Source organism: Euleptes europaea, chromosome 4, assembly GCF_029931775.1.
Source record: "Euleptes europaea isolate rEulEur1 chromosome 4, rEulEur1.hap1, whole genome shotgun sequence".
NCBI classification, from domain to species: Eukaryota; Metazoa; Chordata; class Lepidosauria; order Squamata; family Sphaerodactylidae; genus Euleptes; species Euleptes europaea.
In genome coordinates, this window is record NC_079315.1 from 122,306,690 (window position 1) to 122,327,757 (window position 21,068).

Sequence of the window (21,068 nt, forward strand, 5' to 3'; positions counted from 1 at the left end):
CGGAGTCCCTTTATGCTTTCTTTCTACCCATGATGTCTGCGTTTGCTCCAATATCCTCGTTCTGCGGTTCCCACTTCTCCCAGGAGTGATTAAGTCTCTCGTTTTTATGACTGGCTCGTCCCTAGAGCTGCTCCTTTCGGCCACCTCATTCTCGACTAATTTCTCCCACAAGGTCACGCTGCGCTCTAAAACAGTTTCTCGTCTCCCGTGGGTTTCTGCCGCTCTCCGAAGCGGTACCTGTGAAGAAGTTTCCAAACTTTCGCAGCCAAAAGCGGCCACCCTGCTGAGGGACCCCGTCGAGGCTGCCGGGAGAGGCACAACAAAATAGCCGCTTGAAAACTGGAACAGCCTTGGTTTTATGAAAGCAACATGGTATACGGGAAGGGGAAAGGAGTCTGGGAGGATCCCCAAAAAGAGCTTTTCCTTTCACTAATAGTTGGGCCACCCTGACCTGGATGGCCCAGGGCAGCCCAATATCATCAGATCTTGGAAGCTAAGCGGGGTTATCCTTGGTTAGTACTTGGATGGGAGATCATCAAGGATGTCCAAGGTTGCAACATGGAGGCAGGCAATGGCAAACCACCTCTGAATGTCTCGTACCTGGAACACCCTAAAGGGTTGCCATGAGTTAGCTGCGACTTGACAGCACATTCCACCACAAAATCAATAACTTGCTCTGACCTGGTTGGCCCAGGCTAGCCTGATCTCATCAGATCTCAGAAGCTAAGTAGGATCAGCCCTGGTTAGCACTCAGATGGGAGACCACCAAGGAAGCCCAGGGTCGCTACGCAGAGGCAGGCAATGGCAAACCACCTCTGTTCGTCTCTTGCCTTGAAAACCCTACAGGGTGGCCATAAGTCAGCTGTGACTCGAGGGCACTTCCCACGCACGCGCACACAGTAGTTGGGCCTGCTTTGAACCGGAGATGTCTGCTTTCAGGGCTGCCCTTTTTCTCTCCTGCTTTGAAATTGGATCGCCACTGATGGTTTTTTTTGCCTTCTTGGAAACCATGTCACTAACCTTCTTCAAGAGCTGAAACGAGAGGGGGGACAGGCTCCAGTTGAGTGGCAGAGCCCAACTGGATGCATGACCGGCGGCTGGATCAGACCCAGGCCCATCAAGTCCAGCAGTCTGTTCACCCAGTGGCCAACCAGGGGCCTCTCGGAAGCCCACAAGCAAGACGACTGCAGCAGCACCAGTCTGCCTGTGTTTCATAGCACCTAAGATAATAGGCATGCTCCTCTGATCCTGGAGAGAATAGGGATGCATCATGACTAGTCATGAATAGCCCTCTCCTCCATGAATATGTCCACTCCCCTCTTAAAGCCTTCCAAGTTGTCAGCTATCACCACATCCTGGGGCAGGGAGTTCCATCATTTAACTGTGCGTTGTGTGAAGAAAGACTTCTTTTTGTCTGTTTTGAATCTCTCACCCTCCATCTTCAGCAGATGAGCCCACTTTCTGGTATTATGAGAGAGGGAGAAAAGCTTCTCCCTGTCCTCACTGTGAGGGTGCTCGGCTGGCACTTTCCTAGCCCAGGATAGGTGCAGGGAGAGGGCTGGTGTGGAGGCCCCATGCACGGCTGCTCCAGGGAAGGGCATCCGCCACAGGCACAGAGAAGCCTCTTCCTGTGCGGTCCTCGTTTTAACGCAGCGGAGCACTTCGGGGACCCCTTTAGCATTTTAATTCACTCAAGAGGGCCATGTTTCTCTGTTAACTGCAGAAGAACAATTCTGAGTTATTTCCTTTTCCTTTGAGGGGAGGGGCCCCAGCTCGGGAGGAGAGCATCTGCTTGGCAGGCAGAAGGTCCCCAGGTCAAGACCCGTCATCTCCAGTTAAAAGCCTCAGGTAGGAGGTGATCTCTCTGCCCACATCTGCCAGCCCCACTCTTTTTCCCTTCACTCTTTGTTGTCCCCCACCCTCTTTATCTCTCCCCCCCCTTTGCTGTGATTCAGATACAAACCAGCTGTGGGGGAAACGGCAACAATTCAGCTTCCAGCCTCTGAATGGGGAGGGGAGGCACAGCGCAGAGCAGCCTGTACCAGCTGCCGTCCCCTCCTCTGGTGTAAGTTGGCCTCCGGGATGATAAAACGGAGGGGGGAAGAGCCGTGCCGCGTGCCACGTGCAGCTTCGTAGGGGACCGGCAAGACAAAAGCAGAATAGCATTCAAATCAGTTGCAATTCAAAAGCAGCTCTTTTTCTTCTCTGGTGGGGGGCTTCCTCAGGGGGTTCCGCCGCTGCCCCAGCTCCTGGCTTGGGAGGGCTAGCTGTCTCAGCCCCAAAGGTCAACTTTCCCTGGGATAGGGAGCCAGCGTGGTGTAGTGGTTAAGAGCGGTGGTTTGGAGCGGTGGAGGCTAATCTGGAGAACCGGGTTCGATTCCCCACTCCTCCACATGAAGCCAGCTGGGTGACCCTTGGGCTCACAGCTCTCTCAGCCCCACCTCCCTCACAGGGTGTCTGTTGTGGGGAGGGGAAGGGAAGGTGATTGTAAGCCAGTTTGATTCTTCCTTAAGTGGTAGAGAAAGTCGGCATATAAAAACCAACTCTTCTTCTTCTTCTTCTTCTTCTTCCTCACCAGGCAGCTCTTCTCCATAGGTCTCCAAATGCTTCCCGACCACCGTGCTCTCATTTCCATAAGCGTTTGCTGTTTCTTTGCTGTGGTCCCCAGACCCAGACTTGCGTTTCCAGAGAGAGAGAGGTGCTGGGGCGCAGGCCTCACTCCAGAGCCAGATCTCCTGCTCCATTGCAATGACGTCATTTGTGAGGGCACTCTGCACATGCCTCTGGAGGGTGCAGCTGTCTGTTGCATCCCCCAGGTCTAGCCTTCTGTGGGGAAGCCCAGCTTAAACTAAACTCTGGCTCTCAACCTTAAAAAAGAAAAACCAATAGCTCACTTCTTAAAAGTGTTCTTAATGGGACTGTAGCCATTCATCTGAATATGTAGGAATGGAGTCAGGAAGGAATTTTCCTCCAGGCCACATTGGCCAGGGATCCTGGAGATTTTTTGCCTTCCTCTGGGCCTAGAACTGGGGGGTCACTGGGGAGTGGGGGGGAGGTAGTTGTGAAGAGGGTTGAACTAGATGACCTTTGAGGTCCCTTCCTGCTGTATGTTTCTATGAATGTGAGTTTCCCATTAACTGACCGAGTCCTTAAGCTTGTTTTAAACTTTACTAGGGCTGAAGCAAAAGAACTATGGAGTTTTGCACCCGGACGACATCGCGTTTAAACTCATAGAATCATAGCATCATAGAATCATCGAGTTGGAAGGGACCACCAGGGTCATCTAGTCTAACCCCCTGTACAATGCAGGAAATTCACAACCACCTCCCCGCCCACACCCCCAGTGACCCCCCTACTCCATGCGCAGAAGATGGCCAAGATGCCTTCCCTCCCATGAACTGCCTATGGTCAACTGAGCCGGCAACCAGGCATGCCACGTTGGGCGAGGGAAAGGTCGGCAACTTTTCCACTGGCCCTGCTCACCATCCCCTAAATGTCAGTTGAACCGCAAGTCATTATCTGAGGCTGCTCTTTAACGGCATGCCAGGCAAAGCTTCAACGTGCCCATTTCTACTTATTAAAGATACATTAAAAGGACATCCAGTCCAGTTTTCTGCTTCAGGTGAGGGTCAGGTCTGCCACACAGCTCGTTTGCACAGGTAGCAGCCCAATATGAGGGTGATGTCTTATCAACTTCCAGGACAGAGAAAGAGGCGAAGAATAGGGGTGGTGACCTCACCGTTTTAGTCCTATACCTTGGCAGACCTTCCAGCCCTGTCTCCTTCAACACAAAACATTAAATATTTAGGCCTCCTTCCTTTCTTCCTTTTTCTTTCTCTCTCTCTTTCTCTCTCTCCCCCATTGCTTTTAAGTTGTAATTCGAACCAGCCTAGCCTGGCTTCCTCTCTTGCCTTGCAGCCCCGGCCGGGCCCTGGCAGAGGGCTCCTAATGTGTTCAGATGTTCCTTTAATGGATTACCTAGGCTGGAACTGGATACGGCTGTCTAATGGGTCGCTAATAGCCTGTTTCTGGTTTCGCAGACTCGGTTAACTCACACCATCGACTCAGCCGCCAGAGCGTGCTGGCTCTCTCGCACATGTTGCCAATCACACACACGTCTTCACAAACATGCGCTCATCACCTGTGCAGAGGCCCAGGAGTGCGCCAGCGCACCTAGCACCGTCCAATTTGGAGGGGTGTTCCTGGCAGTCCAAGCAGCACAAGTGTCGGCAATATGTAGGAGCAGGAGGAACGCCGTTCCTTCGATGAGGGCCAGATGACTGCGTCTTTGAGGCTGCAGAACTCGCAGCCTGAAACGGGCAGTGCACAAACACAGTCCTCTGAGGGCTGTGAGCGCTCCGTTCTGTGCTGAGATACCAGCCCCCGCCATGACGGCAAGGAATTCCTTGTCTCTTCTGTTCCCTGAAAAGTAATGTTGAGCCATTTTCTGCTCTTACAGAGAACAAGTCTATAAACAGCTGTTTGCCATTCTGGATAAATGGAACCTCCATGTACAGAGGCAGTATACCTCTGAGTAATAGGTGCTGGGGGAGAAACATCAGGATGTGGGGAGTGGCTGTGGCTCAGTGGTAGAGCATCTGCTTGGCATGAATAAGGTCCCAGGTTCAATCCCCGGTATCTCCAGTTAAAGGAATCAGGCAAGTAAGGTGATGTGAAAAACTTCTACTTGAGGCCCTGGAGAGCCGCTACCAGTCTGAGTAGACAATACTGACTTTGATGGACCAAGGGTGTGATTCAGTAGAAGGCAGCTTCATGTGTTCATGTGTTCAACTTGCTCTGCTTGTGAGCATCCCGTGGGCATCTGACTGCCCTCCCCTGGAAACAGAAGGCTGGACTAGACAATCTTTTGATGAGATCCAACAGGGCTCTTCTTAGGTTCCTTTCCCACCTTTTTTAAAGGTCCATTTTCTCATATTCATTCCTTTTTTAGAAACATGTCCAAAACCATTCTCGAGACACATCATTTTCTTGTGTTCAGAAAATCCGTTCTTGTCTCCAACGAGAAGTATCAGATCCGTCTTGGGAATCTGCATCGACTTGTTCCTTGCGGGACTTTTATTATTATTTCCGCAGGCGGTGCATTCAGGTATCGTGCGGCGGGCCATCCCTCAGCAGGTGTGCAGGCTCAGGCTTGTGCTAATGTTTGTGAGCAGGACTTGCATTCTGGGGGAGGAGACCCTGTGGGGGATTGCGTGCAGATGCACGGACGCATGTGCAGTGGCCCGCTCTGGACAATTTCCTCCACTGCTGCTCCTGCCCTTGTGGCCGAAGAGCAGGCTGAGGCCTGGTTAACACATGCAGGAGAATGAAGGGGCAGGACGGACTGTACCTCTTCTGGCTGCAGGTGGAGGGGTCGCTTTTGGGAGTGTTCACTGATGTTAAGCGCTACCTGCAACCAGCCTTCTGGGGTGGTGCTGCCCATTCTACCACTGCAGTTCTCTACCCCGCGCGTTCTCTTGCACGTGTGAACCAGACCCCGAATGGGAAGCTCCCCATATCCTGTGCATGCAGTTGAACATATGAACACACATGAAGCTGCCTTCTACTGAATCAGACCCTTGGTCCGTCAAAGTCATTATTGTCTACTCAGATCGGCAGCATCTCTCCGGGGTCTCAGCAGAGGTCTTTCACATCACCTACCTGCCTAGTCCCTATAACTGGAGATGTCAGGAATTGAACCTGGGACCTTCTGCATGCCAAGCAGATGCTCTACCACTGAGCTACAGTCCCACGTCCCCCCAGTTACCTGAAGCATTTGCACTCAAGGGTCACCCTTGCAGCAGGCCCAGCCTGCCCAGAGTTGGTGCATCTGCTCAAGGCATTTGCCGTAGAACCAAAGAGAGCCTGTCTGTGTGTTGCGACCAGAAACAAGCGCAGCCCGGCCTGGTGAGTGCAGGGGTCGGGGTCGGCCTGCCACCCAGTCAGCAAAGACCTCTTCCATGTTCTTGAGCCCTCCTTAATTACCAAGTTGCTCGATTACAAAATAAGATCCTGATTTAGAAGGAGGAGTCCCCCCCCCCTCAAGAGCGCCAGCTGTCTGAGCATGAAGTGGAGTGTGTCGCAAAGGAAGCCGGTTTTCCCCAACTACTTGAGGTTTACCCCGTTCTCATCAGACCACCTGTCAATCTGCCCCGAGCAACTGTGGGAGTGTTTCTCACCATTCGTTTTTTTACAGAATCGAATTCCCACTGAATGCAACCACCGGCTCTATTTCGCCGTTTTCTGAGGCTCTGCTTTATCTCCGCGGTCCCCTTTCAATTCACTTTCCTGCCTGCTTTTGGAACGGGAAACTGATTGATGGTCTTTACTGGGAGAGAGATGGTTGGTGGGAGGACTATCGATACTCCTCTCTTGGATTTCAAGCAGCTTTGAGCTGTTTCCACATTAATGTTTGGCCTCACCCTGAATTCCTCACTGCTCTGATTTGAGGAATAACCAAATGAAGTCATCCTCTATTTGACGTTCTTCCATGCTTTCCCCCACTTTGCCATGTTCTTTCCCTGGTTTGATGCAAACGTTTTTGAAGGATCGCAGTCAAGATGCCTTCGGATTCCCTGTGGACAGCACAGGGCACATTTTATCAGGTCTTGCCCTCATTAATGCTGGAGAACCAGGTTTGATTCCCCACCCCTCCACATGAGTGGCAGACGCTAATCTGGTGAACCAGGTTGGTTTCCTCACTCCTCCACATAAAGCCAGCTGGGTGACCTTGGGCTAGTCACAGCTCTCTTAGAGCTCTCTCAGCCCCACCTCCCTCACAGGGTGTTTGTTGTGGGGAGGGGAAGGGAAGGTGATTGCAAGCCGGTTTGATTCTTCCTTAAGTGGTAGAGAAAGTCGGCATATAAAAACCAACTCTTCTTCTTCCTTTCAGCCAGTGATCCATTCACCGTCCCATGACCCCACTATCTGCACCCCCTTGTTCTCTGGACCATCTGTATGTCTGCCCAAGAGATCCCCTTCATGCATCTGATGGGAAAGGTTCCACTCCACGGATGCTAGAATAAAAAAACCTTCCTTTTACTCTTCTTCATATTTGCTGCAAGAGACGTCACCTGGTTCCTGTATGGAATTTGTAACCAAGGATATATAGGAAGACTATATGACCCACAAAGGGCCCTCATTCCTGGGAAGGAGTGTTCCTCTAGCCTCCCCCCCCCCATCACCCACAACCCTCTGTCACTGTCTTAAAGGAGGGGGTCCTGTATCATTTGCAGTTAAGGTTGCCAGTTGGCCAGAAGGAGGGATTGTGGCTCAGTGGCAGAGCATCTGCTTGGCATGTAGAAGGTCCCAGGTTCAATCCCCGGCATCTCCAGTTAAAGGGACTAGGCAAGTAAGTGATGTGAAAGACCTCTGCCTGAGACCTTGGAGAGCTGCTGCCGGTCTGAGTAGACAATACTGACTTTGATGGACCAAGGGTCTGATTCAGTACAAGGCAGCTTCATGTGAACATGTGAAGGAAAATGCCCTGTCCCTTTATTTTATTTATTAATTTAAAATTTATTAGTCACCTTTGTTTCATATGGAACTCAGTAACTTTCATAGGGAGCTTTAATATGGGCAATTGAAGCGGGGAGCCAATTAACATTGCCCGATATTTGCTGCAGATCAAACTCCCATTGAAGGGAAAAGTTGGCAACCCGGGATAACTTGCAGTGTGGCTCACCAAGAGGGCAAGGTCTCGGCCCTCTGGTTTTGCTGTCACTCATTCGAGCATGCGGAGGATGGGATGGCGTGTTGCAGCCTCTGGTTATCAAACCCGGCAGGGGTCATGATGCCGGAGGGCCTGGCGCGCACCTACCCTCCTCCCCTTCTCTTCCTCCGGTGCAGGTGGAGCTGTCGGACGGGACATCCCACATCATCACAGATGCCTATGCCGGCAAAGAGTACATCATCCAGGTGGCGGCCAAGGATAACGAAATCGGCACGTGGAGCGACTGGAGCGTGGCCGTGCACGCCACGCCCTGGACGGAGGAGCCCAAGCATCTCACCACTGAAGCCCAAGGAACGGGTGAGGACTGGGGGGTGGGGGCAGGACCTGGAATGGAGGGACGCGACTGAGGTGTTTGGCATGAAATCCTGACTAGGGTTGTGCAAAAAAAATTTGGGGGGTAAATTTCAGGTTCGGGTTTATTGGGCCTGAATTTTTCAGTAAACCCGGAATAAGCCATACCCATACCAGTAAAGGGGTATTTCAGATTTATTTTCGGGTCCATTATAGTCTATGGGGATTTTTTTTTCTAAGCTCCTGTGGGGGCATTGATACCGATTGCCTTGTGAGGGCCCATTGCAAGCATTCATGGGAAACTGAGTTTTCCCACGATTCTTGGGTGAAGAAGCAGGCAGCCATGAAAAGTAAGTAAAATTATCCTGGGGAGGGGGCACTTTTCAAGGTAGAGTCACCGCATTTGCAGCTTAGCTGCAAGGGACTCTCCTTGCATGAACCCCAAAGTTTGGTAAAGTTTGGGACAGGGGGTCCGATTTTATGGGGTCCCAAAGGGGTCGACCCCCTCCTGGGATGGGTTGAAGTGGCATGGGTCAAAGTGGGGGCGGTCCAGCCAGAGCTGGGACTTCAGCCCCCATGCCTCATCCAGGTGGTGTCCCCCCCGCCCTCGGTTCAGCATTGGCAGGGTGGAGCCCTTTGCCCCATTCCCAGCTCAGGTCTCTCTGGAGTTCCTGGTGGAAGGCCAACTGCCTTCCCTGCCCGAGTTCTTGCGCCTCCTGCCCAGGTGTTCCTGGCCCGCGCAAAGTCAGTTGTGCAGCTGTGGGGATGGACACCCCCCCCCCCAGACTCACAACAAGGGGGCTCTCGGCAGGGCTGCTTGCCCCTCCCCACAAACACCTGTACTAGGGAGCGCCTCTCAGATCCTCCTGTGGAGCACGTCAATACGGCACTTTCTCTGCTGTTATGCTGGGCAGGTTCTGACGCACACGTGGCTGACTAGCTAGGCCTTTTTGCCCCTGGGTATGAAAGATTTGTATGAAAGATTTGTGAGAACTAGGGTTGCCAGGTTCCTTTTTGCCACCAGTGGGAGGTTTTTGGGACGGAGCCGGAGGAGGGCGGGGTTTGGGGAGGAAAGGGACTTCAACGTCATAGAGTCCAATGGCCAAAGCGGCCATTTTCGCCAGGTGAACTGATCTCTATTGGCTGGAGATCAGTTGTAATAGCAGGAGATCTCCAACTAGTACCTGGAGGTTGGCAACCCTAAATCCACACCTTCAACAGACCAGGATCTGTGATACTGGAGGGTGGGGGGTTTAGGATTGGGACGATGGTTGGGCTGGAAGATTAACCCTCCCCTCCTCCCTAGGGTAAGGCCTCAATCCAAACTGGCCCCCTGGTGCTGCAACTGAGCAATATAAACACCTTGAAGATAGGGTTGCCAGGTCCCTCTTCACTACTGGCTGGAGGTTTTTGGAGCGGAGTCTGAGGAGGGTGGGGTTTGGGGAGGGGAGGGACTTCAATGCCATAGAGTCCCATTGCCAAAGCAGCCATTTTCTCCATGGGAACTGATCTCTATCGGCGGAGATCAGTTGCAATAGCAGATCTCCAGCTAGTACCTGGAGGTTGGCAACCCTAGTGAGAACGCAAAGTCCCGGCCAGCCGGAGCAGCCGGCGCTGTCCCGTGCTCCGATGAAGCACTGTCCGCCTCGGTGTTTGCAGCAGCACGACGGGGAGCCTGTTAGCGAGGAAAGCCGCAAGGTTAGCAGCGCTCTGCTTCTAGGAAAGAGCTGGGCCCGTGTCCAAGTGTATAATGCTCTATCGGCCTCGGGCTTCCCAGAAGGAGGCGTGCCGCGGCCAGGCCAGTCCCTCTGGCTGGCACCGCAGCTCGGTGGCTTGGGAAATCAAGCGACGACACCATCCGCTACTAAGGAAGGACCGGGAGGCGTGCCAAAGCCCCCTGGGGTTTCTGGCCAGGCGTGCCCGAGGAGGACGGTTGTAGATGGCCAGGACTGAGGCTGAGGTCAGTTCTTGGCAGCTGCAGTGAAGGCAGACCCTCCAACGAGAGAGCCGGCACTTCAAATCAGGGCTGGATCTCCAGGCAGACCCATCTGCCAGGCCCTGCAGCAGCATGGGGCCGGGTGGGCCTCGCTCGCAGCTATAAGATGCCCCGAAGGGGGTCTGCTGAGGAATCTCTTGAAGGACAGGCCACGTGGCCTATCGGTGTCGTTGTCAGAGTGGCCGGCTGGGGCCAGGAGACCCAGGGTCAGATCCCCACCCTGCCATGGAGCTCAAAGGGGTTTTTCTGGGTCTGACGCTCTTCCTCCCCTGAGCCTACTGAAAGCCTACCTACTGGGGGAGGGGCAGTGGCTCAGAGGCAGAGCCTCTGCTTGGCATGCAGAAGGTCCCAGGTTCAATCCCCAGCATCTCCAGCTCAAGGGACCAGGCAAATAGGTGATGTGAAAGACCTCTCTGCCTGAGACCCTGGAGAGCCACTGCCCGTCTGAGTAGACAATATTGCCTTTGATGGACCAAGGGTCTGATTCAGTATAAAGGCAGCTTCATGTGTGTGTGTACCTTGCAGGGTTGTTGTGAAACAAAGTGGAGGGAGGGAGACCCATGCACACTGCCTTGAGCTCTTCGGTGGATTGATGGGATAAAAATAAGATAAACGTAATGCTGACTCCAGGTCTCCTGGTGGGCTGCAATCCAGTTGCCATGAGCACGCGATGGCCCTTGAGATGGAACACGGCAGAGGGCTGTTTGGGAAACACTGCAGCCCCGCAGCCCCCTTTCCATGCTCAAATGATTTGCAAACATGCAAACATTCTGCGCAGCGCTGTTCTCCACCTGCACAACTGTCCAGTAAAGCGAGTCCCAGCAAGAAGAGCTCTGCCTGTTCTCAGAGGGTGCTCAGCGGCACATTTGCACTCGTCTCCAGAAGAAAGGGCTCGCAGAGCTCCTTCAGCACCCCTTCCGCGTTCCAGGGGGCATTTGTGTGGAAGGTCTCAGAAGTCTGTCTGGCTATCCCTTGTCTCATACAGCTGCTGTGTATTCCTGGTTCTGTCCAAGCCCTTCTCAAAACCTACCTTTCCCACAAAGCCTTGCCTTCCTCCCCACGGCTCTCATCCCTCCCCCCCAAAAGCTGAATACCTATTCTCCCCACTACTGCCTCCCTCTCTTCCCTTTGGTGGCCCTTTCATCTCCTGTTTCAGACTAAAAGTTCCTTGGGGCTTGGACCTTTCTTTTGGTATTCTTTTAATAACAGATAATAATTGATAACAGAACAGCAGCAGCACAGTTAAGGAAAAGGCCATTTCACCCTTTCCTGTTCTGTTTGCTTTAGCAGAGGCATACCAGATGCAAAATAGCCTAAAACAAATCTTTCTTCCTCCAAGAAGTTTAGGACAGCCTGCAGAATTCTCCTCAGAGCAGCCCTGTCAGGTAGGTTAGGCTGAGGGTGTGCGACTAGCCCAGGGTCACCCAGCATTGCCGACTCCAGGTTGGGAAATTCCTGGAGATTTGGGAGATGGAGCCCTGGCAGGGCGGGGTTTGAGGAGGGGCAGGACCTCAGTGGGGTATAATGCCATAGAATCCACCTTCCAATGGAGCCATTTTCTCCAATGGAACTGATCTCTGTCTCTGGAGGTCAGTTCTAATTTTGGGTGATCTCCAGGACCCATCTGGAGGCTGGCAACCCTACCCCAGCAAGCTTGCTGGCTGAGTGGGGATTTGAACCTGGGTCTCCAAGTAATAGCCTAACATTCTAACCGTTACACTTCGCTGGTTCCATGAAGCCTGGTGCCTTTGAAACTCAGCTAGGGTTGCCAACCTCCAGGTGGAGCCTGGAAATCTACTGAAGTTACAGACTACCAAGACCCATTCCCCAGGAGAAACTGGCTGCTTTCCAGGGAGGACTCCTTGGTACAATACCCTGCTGAGATCCCCCCCCAAAAAAACCACACCCTACCCTGGATCCACCCCCAAATAGCCAAGAATTTCCCAATTCAGAGTTGTCAAAATTAAACTCAGCCCCACAGATTAATTTTTTCCCATAACTTCTATCAGGACTCTTTTGAAACACTGATAAATTCCCCAGTGGCCAATAATCTGCCTACATGGATTTTTTGGTGGGCAAATGCTGCTCTCTGCTGGCCACTTGAAACAACATACAACGGAAGGGTGCAGCTGGTTGTTCTGCAATCCTAAATCTCATTGCCTTCCTGGAGGTTTCAGTGGCCCCAGAACCCAGGAACGCCAGAGGGATTTCAATGCAAACCAGCAACCCTATATTTCTCTGCCCCCTACCCAAAGACGGGGCCTGCCGAAAGGCTGCTGGGCGGCCAGGGAGGGATAAGCAGCCCCGGGTCCTTCTCCCTCGGTCACCCCTCTGAGACCGATGGGGAAATGAACTGTTTGATGACCACCCCAAAAGAAGGTCGGTTTTCTTGGATTCTCAATCCAGCGCTTTCAAACTCCAGATGACCTCACTGGGGGTTCCGTGTGCCCTTCAAGAACTCAAATGGGAAATTGCTGAACTCCTGTAACAAGGATATGCAACATGTCCCTTCGATCAGCCTCTGTCCCAGAGGACTGGAGAATGGCCAACGTAACACCCATTTATAAAAAAGGTTCCAGGGGGGACCCAGGAAATTACAGGCCAGTTAGCTTAACGTCTGTTCCGGGTAAATTAGTGGAAAGCATTATTAAAGATAGAATTGTCAAGCATATAGAAGGGCAGGGTCTGCTGGGCAAAACCCAACATGGCTTCTGTAAGGGTAGGTCCTGTCTCACTAACCTATTAGAGTTTTTTGAAAGAGTCAATAAGCATGTGGACAGGAATGAGCCTGTGGATATTGTGTATTTGGATTTCCAAAAGGCTTTTGACAAAGCCCCCCACCAAAGACTGCTAAGCCCCATTCCTTTGCCTCTGGGGGTAGCTGTGGGTCGGGCACTGCTGGCAGGGAAGGGGGGATTGATGAGTTTGAGTTGACCGGTTGGCTGAGCCCAGCTCCAGAGATCCTCCTAGCCGGCTCTGCAGCAGAGAGGCTCCAAGAGCCGATGGCAGAGCAGGAGGGTTCAAAAGCCACATCTGATCTGTAGGTTCAGGGCTTTGGCTGGCTCGGCCACTCAGACCTGCAGGCAGAAGTCAGGGGGTGCAGCCGACGGCAGCAGCGCCTCTGACCCACTTGTGTTTCTCTTTCCCTTCTTGCAGAGACGACCACCGGCAGCACCTCGGCCTTTGTAGTCCCAGCCACCACCCAGGCCTACGAGTCGGACAGGCAAGCGAATTGTGGCGCCGTGGCAATCTCCTGGGTGGTCGGGCCAGCCTTGGTGGCCGTCAGCATTCACTTTATTTAGTGAGTATCCTTTAGGGGGGGAGCAGGGAGGGGGCCAGACCAAGAGGGGCACAGAACATAGTTCGGGGGGGCAGGTGGGCAGAGGGCCTCCAGGGAACCCCTCCTGCTCACCGTGATCTTAGGCAGATTGTGGAGGAGGGCAGGATGGGATGAGTCTGTGCTTGGCTCTCGTGGCCCTTGCCTACATGCCCAGGGTAATGCCGATCACCACTTTGGTGCCAGGAAGGAATTTTCCCTCAGGCCAGATTGGCCAGGGATCCTGGAGGTCATTGCCTTCCTCTAGGCACAGGGCAGAGGTCACTGGGGGAGTGGGAGGTAGTTGTGAATTTTCTGCATTGTGCAACGGGGTTGGACTAGATGATCCTTGGGATCCCATTCAGCTCTGTGTTTCTCCTTATCAAGCACCTCTAGAAATGGGTCCTGCTGGGGCCCTGTGGATGTGCTTTCACAGGGGCCCCAGGTGATGGCTGCCCCAATCCCAGGCCCCTCATTTCCAGAAAGGCCGCTGTTGCCATCTTCCCCCCCCCCCCCCGCTACTTCCCTGCCTTGAGCTGAAACGGAATGACTAAAGGCCCTTTTGTAACACTGGCCGGGCTCCAGGGCCTGCATGGCGCATGAAGTGCAACAGGGCTGCTTCTCCAGCCCAGCTCTCCAAGCAGCAGAAGGATGGGGGTCCCACTCTATCACCCCTAGCTCCCCACCCCCTTGCCACCAGCACACAACAGCACACAGGACTGTAGCTTGCAATTGTACGGCATCATACTGTGGAAAAGTCTTGTCTGAGAACTGTGAGAAAGCCCAACCTATCCTTTTCTTCTTTCCCTCCCCTCCGCTTGCAGACTCTGCCTGGAAGCCCTGCGGAGAAGGCCGCCTGGAACAACGTGGGTCTTTGCTTCTGTTTTGCACATGGTCCGAAGGACGTGTCCCCTTCCTCTCCATTTGGCTTCTCACCCTTGAAGGACCAGGCCTGTGAGATACAGAGACCCCCCCCCCACAGGCTCACCCCCTCCCCAAAACACACACCTCCCCTGCATTTGTAAAGGGGAGCTTTCTAAAGGACTGAAGGAAGCCCCTTCTGCAGGCAGGAAGACTTGGACTGGGGGAGCGGGCCTGCGAGAGGGGGAGGGAGGGGGCAGAGAGAAGCACCAGCCGTCCTGGCCTCGGGTTCGGATCATACAGCTAAACCTCCACGCCAAAGATGCGCCCTTGAACCGGCTCCACACCCACAGTGCTTGGCGGCCGACACCTGGATTTGGAAGTACGTGGAAAGGGAGCGGCTGGGGAGGGGGGGCATCAGCCTGCAACCAGGGCGGAGTGGCTGCCTCCCTTGGCCCCCCCCGGAAGACTCGGCCAGGCAAAACAAGGAAAAGAGGGCAGGAGGCATCTGCTGCGTCACACCCTCACCCCCACCCCGAAAAGGGAAGCCCCAAGACTTGTGCATCAAGAGGAGGGGGAGGGGGTGTTTTTTTTTAAAGAGACTACGGACAGCATCACCTGCGTCACCCACGATCCGGAACATGCTGCCTCCTCAGGAGGTGGCGGGACGACGTCCCCTCCGTTTGTAACCGCGTCCACTCTGTTTATATGAAGGAACCCCTCGGTTTGTGTATTGGTCTTATTAATGGGGGGTGGGAGGTATACATACTGGGTCCGTAGCTCAACTGAAACGCCCCACTTCCACCACTCCCCTCCCCTTTTTCAGACCTCCCTTCCTGCAACCCCCCCCCCCAAATCCAGTTTTGTAAGACTCCGTCTCTCTTCCCCCTCCACCTTCCTACCCCGTCCGCCTTCCCTTGTCTCTCTGGTTCAAAGTGCAGTATTTAATACCGTACATCCTGTTAGTCCAAATGACAATATGCTGTATTTGAACTTTTTATAGGTGTATATAAAAAATTTGAAAAAAAAAAATCACATGCACATCCTGAAAAAAACAAATGGGCGTACAACACCCAGGACAGAGGCTGTTCATTAAATGTGACCATTTCATTACGACTTTTGTTAACATGGTAACTGGGAGGTGGGTTTCCCCCCCTAAAAGGCCTCAGTTCAGGTGCTTAGACCTGAGCCATCTGTAGATTTATAAATGTCAATTCAACAGGGAATTTGAAAGGGCAAATATAACCATTCTTTGGGACAGGATTCATCCCCAAAAATATAGCTTAGTACAGCAGGGGTCTTTTGCCTTTTTGAGCCTGTGGGCATCTTTGGACTTCTAACACAGCATAGTGTGGGGAGCCACAAAATGGCAGGAGGCGGAGCCAGCCACAAATGGCCGCTGCAGGAGGCGGAGCCAGCCACAAAATGGCTGCTGCAGGAGGCGGAGCCAGCCACACAGTGGAGATCCTTGATTTAAAAATCTGCACAGCCAATCAAATCTCCAGCGGCCAATCAGCTACCTTGCTGAGCAAAAGGCCCATCTGACCCACCCACTTCCTAAAAACACTTGGCTGGCACTAGGAAATGTGTTGGATGCCGCGGTGTTCGTGTCACCACGTTGGGAACCCCTGGCTTAGCGATAGATAAGGTTGCTAACTGGCTTGGAGAAAAATGCCCTATCCCTTTCATAGAGGCTTAATTCACAGTGGGTCGCCGTGTTAGTTTGTCTGCAGTAGTAGAAAAGGGCAAGAGTCCTGTAGCACCTTAAAGACTAACAAGAATATTTTCTGGTAGGGTAGGAGCTTTCGTGAGCCACAGCTCACTTCTTCAGATACATAGAGGCTTAATGGTAGAGTTCTTTACCTCCCTGCCATGAAAAAGCATGGCCCGTTTCCATGCATGAAGCCTCTATTGAAGGGACCGGACATTTTCCTACAAGGCCAGTTGGAACTGTTACTCCAATAGGACTGACCCAAGAGAGCCTTTTATTTTTTTGTTACCCTGGGGCTGCAGGACAGGCGACAGGGAGGCAGCCCAACTGAGGCAGAGCTGGCTGCCCTATTGGAGTGTGCCTTGATTAGGGAGGCGGACTTTCCCCCTCCCGGAGATTGGGGCCATCCCAAATTCAGTCCTGGCATCTCCACTCAAAAGGACTGCAGACTGTACCAGAGTACCAGCTGATGGGGTGGGCAGATCTGGCCTACTCTGGGGCATTTAACAGCAACGTGGCTGCAGAAATCCACCAGCAAAGATTTTTTCATGCATGCTCCCATCTGCATTTCAAGTTAAAAAGCTGGCATTCCAGGACTGCAGGGCTAGGAACATTATTTGCCTGAAATGCCGGACAGCTAATACCTCTCGGTGCAGATGATACGAGAGCAGGTATAAAAGTCACATCGTCTGGATCTGTGTTCGTGGAAGTGCCCCAGGGTGATGGCAAGTCGAAGGAGAGAGGGCACCTCTGCAGTGCCACCCACTTCCAGAGTGGTCCCTGGAGACCTTTGGGGGGCTAGACCCCTGGCGCCACTGGCAAGCGGAGTGCCTGTTTTCCCTTCTCTGCGGCTCACCAAATCCTGAAACTGCTGGAAGGCGAGAAGATTTGTGTGCGGAGGAAAGCACTTCAGAGCTCCTCCGAGGGGGTCTTTCCCCTCCCACTGAACAGCACTCAAATTTTAATGGTGCTATAAAATCCCCACTGGGAGCCCTAATTATGTTTCCTAATCCCCTTTTCCGGAGACTCTGAGCCCCATTGTGGCAGAGGAGGGAATTTGTTAATGGAGATCTGGACAGGAAACGGTCCAAGCCTTTCCCCTGCTGAGCCACAGCTAACCCCCAGAACCCCTTTCTGCACTCCCGGGGCGTCAGGCAGGTGCAGAAAATGGCTCTTGGTCCAGGTCTGGAGACTTTCATTTCTCTGTCAACAGCAAGAATCCTCCTCCCCAGTAAACAAGAACTGGAGCGGGGCGGTGGGGGGGGGGGTTTACATTTTTTCTTAAACCACAATATATTTTTTTCAAGCAGGAAGAATCAACCAGCAGCTTTTTGTGTGGAAACATTCTGTGCTGTTAGAAAGTTTACATGCTTTAACTATAATTTTTTTTAATTATATTTTCCCGCATACCTCTCTGTTCATTTATTAATTTATACCCCACTTTTCTCCCCAGTGGGGACCCAAAGCAGTTTACAACACTGTTCTCCCTTCCTCCATTTTAGCCTCACAAAACCCTGTGGGTAGGGTTGCCGGGTCCCTCTTCAACACCGGCAGGAGTTTTTTGGGGTGGAGCCTGAGAAGGGTGGAGTTTGGATTGGAGAGGAACTTCAATGCCATAGAGTCTAATTGCCAAAGCCACCACTTTCTCCAGGGGAACTGATCTCTGTTGCCTGGAGATCAGTTGAAATAGCAGGAAATCTCCAACTAGTACCTGGAGGTTGGCAACCCTACCTGTGAGGTACATTACATTGGGAGGCTGTGACTTCCCCAAGGTCACCCATCAAACTTCCATGGCAAAGTAGGGATTTGAATCAACAGTAAAGCCAAAAACCCACGATGAAACCTCCCACTAACCACCTTCCCTAAAACTAAAAGGTCCAAATCCAGGTGCAAACACTTAAAAACAAAACTCAGGAAAAGCCACCAAAATGACATCTGAGAGCCGGCACAAACCCGGACTTTGAGAAGGTTCGGATCAAAGAGAGACACTGTCCTTCAGGGTTACTCCTCTGAAGATGCCAGCCACAGCTGTGGGCGAAACGTCAGGAAAGAATACCAAGACCACGGTCACACAACCCGGATAACCTACAAGAACCATTCGGATCAAAGGTTTCCTTAAAAAGAGATGCCTGGCATCACTTCCTGAACTTTGCCAGATGGGCAAGATAGGGTTGCCAACTCCAGGTTGGGAAACTTCTAGACATCTGGCAGTGGAGTCTGGGGAGGACAGGGTTTGGGAGGGGGCCGGAGCTCAGCAGGGTCTAACACCATAGAGTCCACCTTCAAAAGGGACCATTTTCTCCAGGAGGACTGGTCTCCATAGTCTGAAAATAAGCTGTAATTTCAAGAGATTTGCAGGCATATGGTTGCCAACCTGCAGGTGGTGGCTGAAGACCTCCCACTATTACAACTGATCTCCAGGGATCAGAGATCAGCTCACCTGGAGAAAATGGCCACTTTGGAAGGTGGACTCTATGGCATTATACATCACTGAAGTCCCTCCCCTCCCCAAAACCCACCCTCCCCAGGCTCCACCCCCAAAATTTCCAGGTATTTCCTAACCTGGAGCTGGCAACCCTATGCAGGCCCCATCTGGAGATTTGCAGCTACGGTGTTCTGTCCTGTTTCTCAGCCAGCCAGTCCTTTTATAGGGAGATGGAACTGGGGAAAAGGCTCGAGATCTCAACACAGAGGTCTTTTATGCATGGCTGTTTCCCTCGCAATCACCCCTCTGACAACTCTGACTTCTTTTGATGGTGCCTGCCGTTTCCGACTGTCAGAGGTCGCCTTGCTCTCCCCCTGAGTTTCCCCACGTTTTGCCTGCATTTTTAGGGACCCGTTTTATCACAAATTTCAAAATGCAGGGAAACACAAGGGGAGAGCGAGGCGACCTCGGACGGTGGGAAACGGCAGGCACCATCAAAACAAAGATCCGAAGTCTCCGGAGGGGCGACCGCGAAGGAAACAGCCGTGCGTCAAAGGCCAGAGGTGCCTCTCCCAAACGGGGCATGTCCAGAAACTGCCAGGTGCTTCCACAGCTACAATCCACACTTTGAATTGCTAACAATCAGCAGACGTTGTAAAACAGGTAAGATGCACTCAGCAGCACCCCACTCCAGCTAAAAGGGAGGTTGCTGCATTCAGCGCAAGCGGAAACATCTTGAATTACATTCAAGGGAAGCCCCAGACATCCCATATTACAGTAATCCATCTGGGAGGTCCTGGGGTTTCATTTGAAAAGGATCTCCCCTTTATTCTACAACATTTAATGACAATTCCCACTGTAATCTCCATCTGCTTTGCTTCTTGCCCTCGCCCCCCCCCATTCGTGCACGAGAACAACCCCCCCCCTCCCGAATCGCTGCCGAGCCCTCTGTGAGTAAGTAAGTGCCTTTAGGACTTGGACAATTATCTGGCTTTTCACAGACTGCCTTCTAAATGCCGCATTACCAGACTGCACGGCTTCATCATTTATTAATGTTTCATTAGTGTTGAAAACATCTGGTAATTAATTATGCACTAATTATAGATTCAGGGCCTTAAAAGCCCGGGTGATTTATAACCACTGACGGCTCTCTGGAGGGGAAGACGCGCACGGCCCCTTCTAATGGCCGGGGCTCGCTTCTGCCTCGGGGCCATCGAGACAGAGGCGGCAGCGGTGGCGGCAGCTGAATCCCTCTTGATGCTGGCAAGTGCCGGCGGAGCGTCTCGGCATCTGGAGAAAGTGCTGGCAGCCAGAGCCAGGCTTGTGGCCCAAACCCTCAACTCCAGCTCCTCGTTTGGGCCAGGCCAAGAAGAGGCAGCAGGAAATAGTCACAGCCGGGTCCAGAGCCCTGGCAGGGGCTCTGGGGGACAGCCAGGCACTGGGGGCGGGGGGGGGGGAGGCACGGTGCTTATTCTGTCTATGCAGCTGCCATGTTATGTATTTCTTCATTTATTGCATTTTTCCCTAGCCCTCCCCAACCCAACGGTCAGGCTCAGAGAGGTTTCAAGTGGAATGCTCCTGAAGTGGAACAGGGGCCTGGCTTAGGGTTGCCAACCTCCAGGTAATGAAGGAAAATAACAAGCACTGATGGCTACTGGAAACATCAATAAGACTTTTTATAATTCAGTCATAAAAATCAAACCTTATACAGTGAAACAGAAGCAAACAAAGTCCCGTGGGGAATAGCAGAAGATCTTCTGCTATTACAACGGATCACCAGCCAATAGAGATCAGTTCACCTGGAGAAAATGGCCGCTTTGGCCATTGGACTCTATGGCGTTTAAGTCCTTCCCCTCCCAAACCCCACCCTCCTCAGGCTCCATCCCCAAAATTTCCCACCGATAGTGAAGAGGGACCTGGCAACCCTAGCCTGGCTTCGGGGATCTTAGCAAAGCTGCAGACAACCATTTTTAGGCTACTGCCAAAGGGTGATGCCTAAGGGCAGCAGCCCTTTGGGGACAGGCAACCCAGGCTCTGGATGCCTGGAGTAAAAGTAGCTATTGATAGATGGCTGGAGTTGCCAACTCATCAGGAAAAAATACCAGCCTGTCCTGCTCTTGTGCCTGACATAACCGTAGCTTGGTATTCAAGGGATAAGCAGGTGAAGCTCTTCATGGCTTGAAGAGAAACACGTTCGTATCTTCAATTGGAGCTCCTTTTGAAGGCACAGCTCCAGGTGACAGTAGAAATGATGTCAGCTAAGTGTTAGCATGACACATTAAATGATGCAAAATTACACAACCAGATCCAACCCATGGCAAACTACACACAGTAGTACAGAGCACAGTCCCCAGTAATTTATCCAAGTAACTTTGTGATGTCTTTTGAACTGTGCTAGCCTATTGCTGGCATAGAAAAGCCCTCATTCCTTTTGTCTCTCCTGAACATATTACCCATCCCTTACTTGGATGTCCCAAGTTCTAGTGTTATGGGAGAGGGATAAAAGCTCCCTGTACCCATTTTCTCCACCCTGTGCATCATTTTATAAACCTCAATCATGTCCCCCTTAGTCAGAATTTGTTCCATTTCTCTGTCATCTCCCCTTCTTCTTTTAGCAATCTCTGGATCATCCAACGGCTCAACTGCCTCTCTGGCCTGTTTCCTGCTCTCAGTATATTTGAAGAAATGCTTACTGGTTGTCTTAAAAGTTTTTATTTATTTATTTTTTCTCCTCCC

General features: G+C 52.3%; 1 protein-coding gene across 1 annotated transcript in view; it reads left to right on the forward strand.

The window, feature by feature from the left end:
• The window catches only part of CNTFR (ciliary neurotrophic factor receptor), a 170,994-nt gene extending 156,669 nt beyond the window's left edge, over positions 1 to 14,325 (forward strand). The window contains exons 7-9 of the mRNA XM_056849097.1: positions 7,849 to 8,029; positions 13,176 to 13,320; positions 14,160 to 14,325. Coding sequence (XP_056705075.1) covers positions 7,849 to 8,029; positions 13,176 to 13,320; position 14,160 — 327 coding nt within the window. The 3' untranslated portion in view covers positions 14,161 to 14,325. The remainder of the gene's footprint in view (positions 1 to 7,848; positions 8,030 to 13,175; positions 13,321 to 14,159) is intronic.
• The last annotated feature ends 6,743 nt before the right edge of the window (positions 14,326 to 21,068 follow it).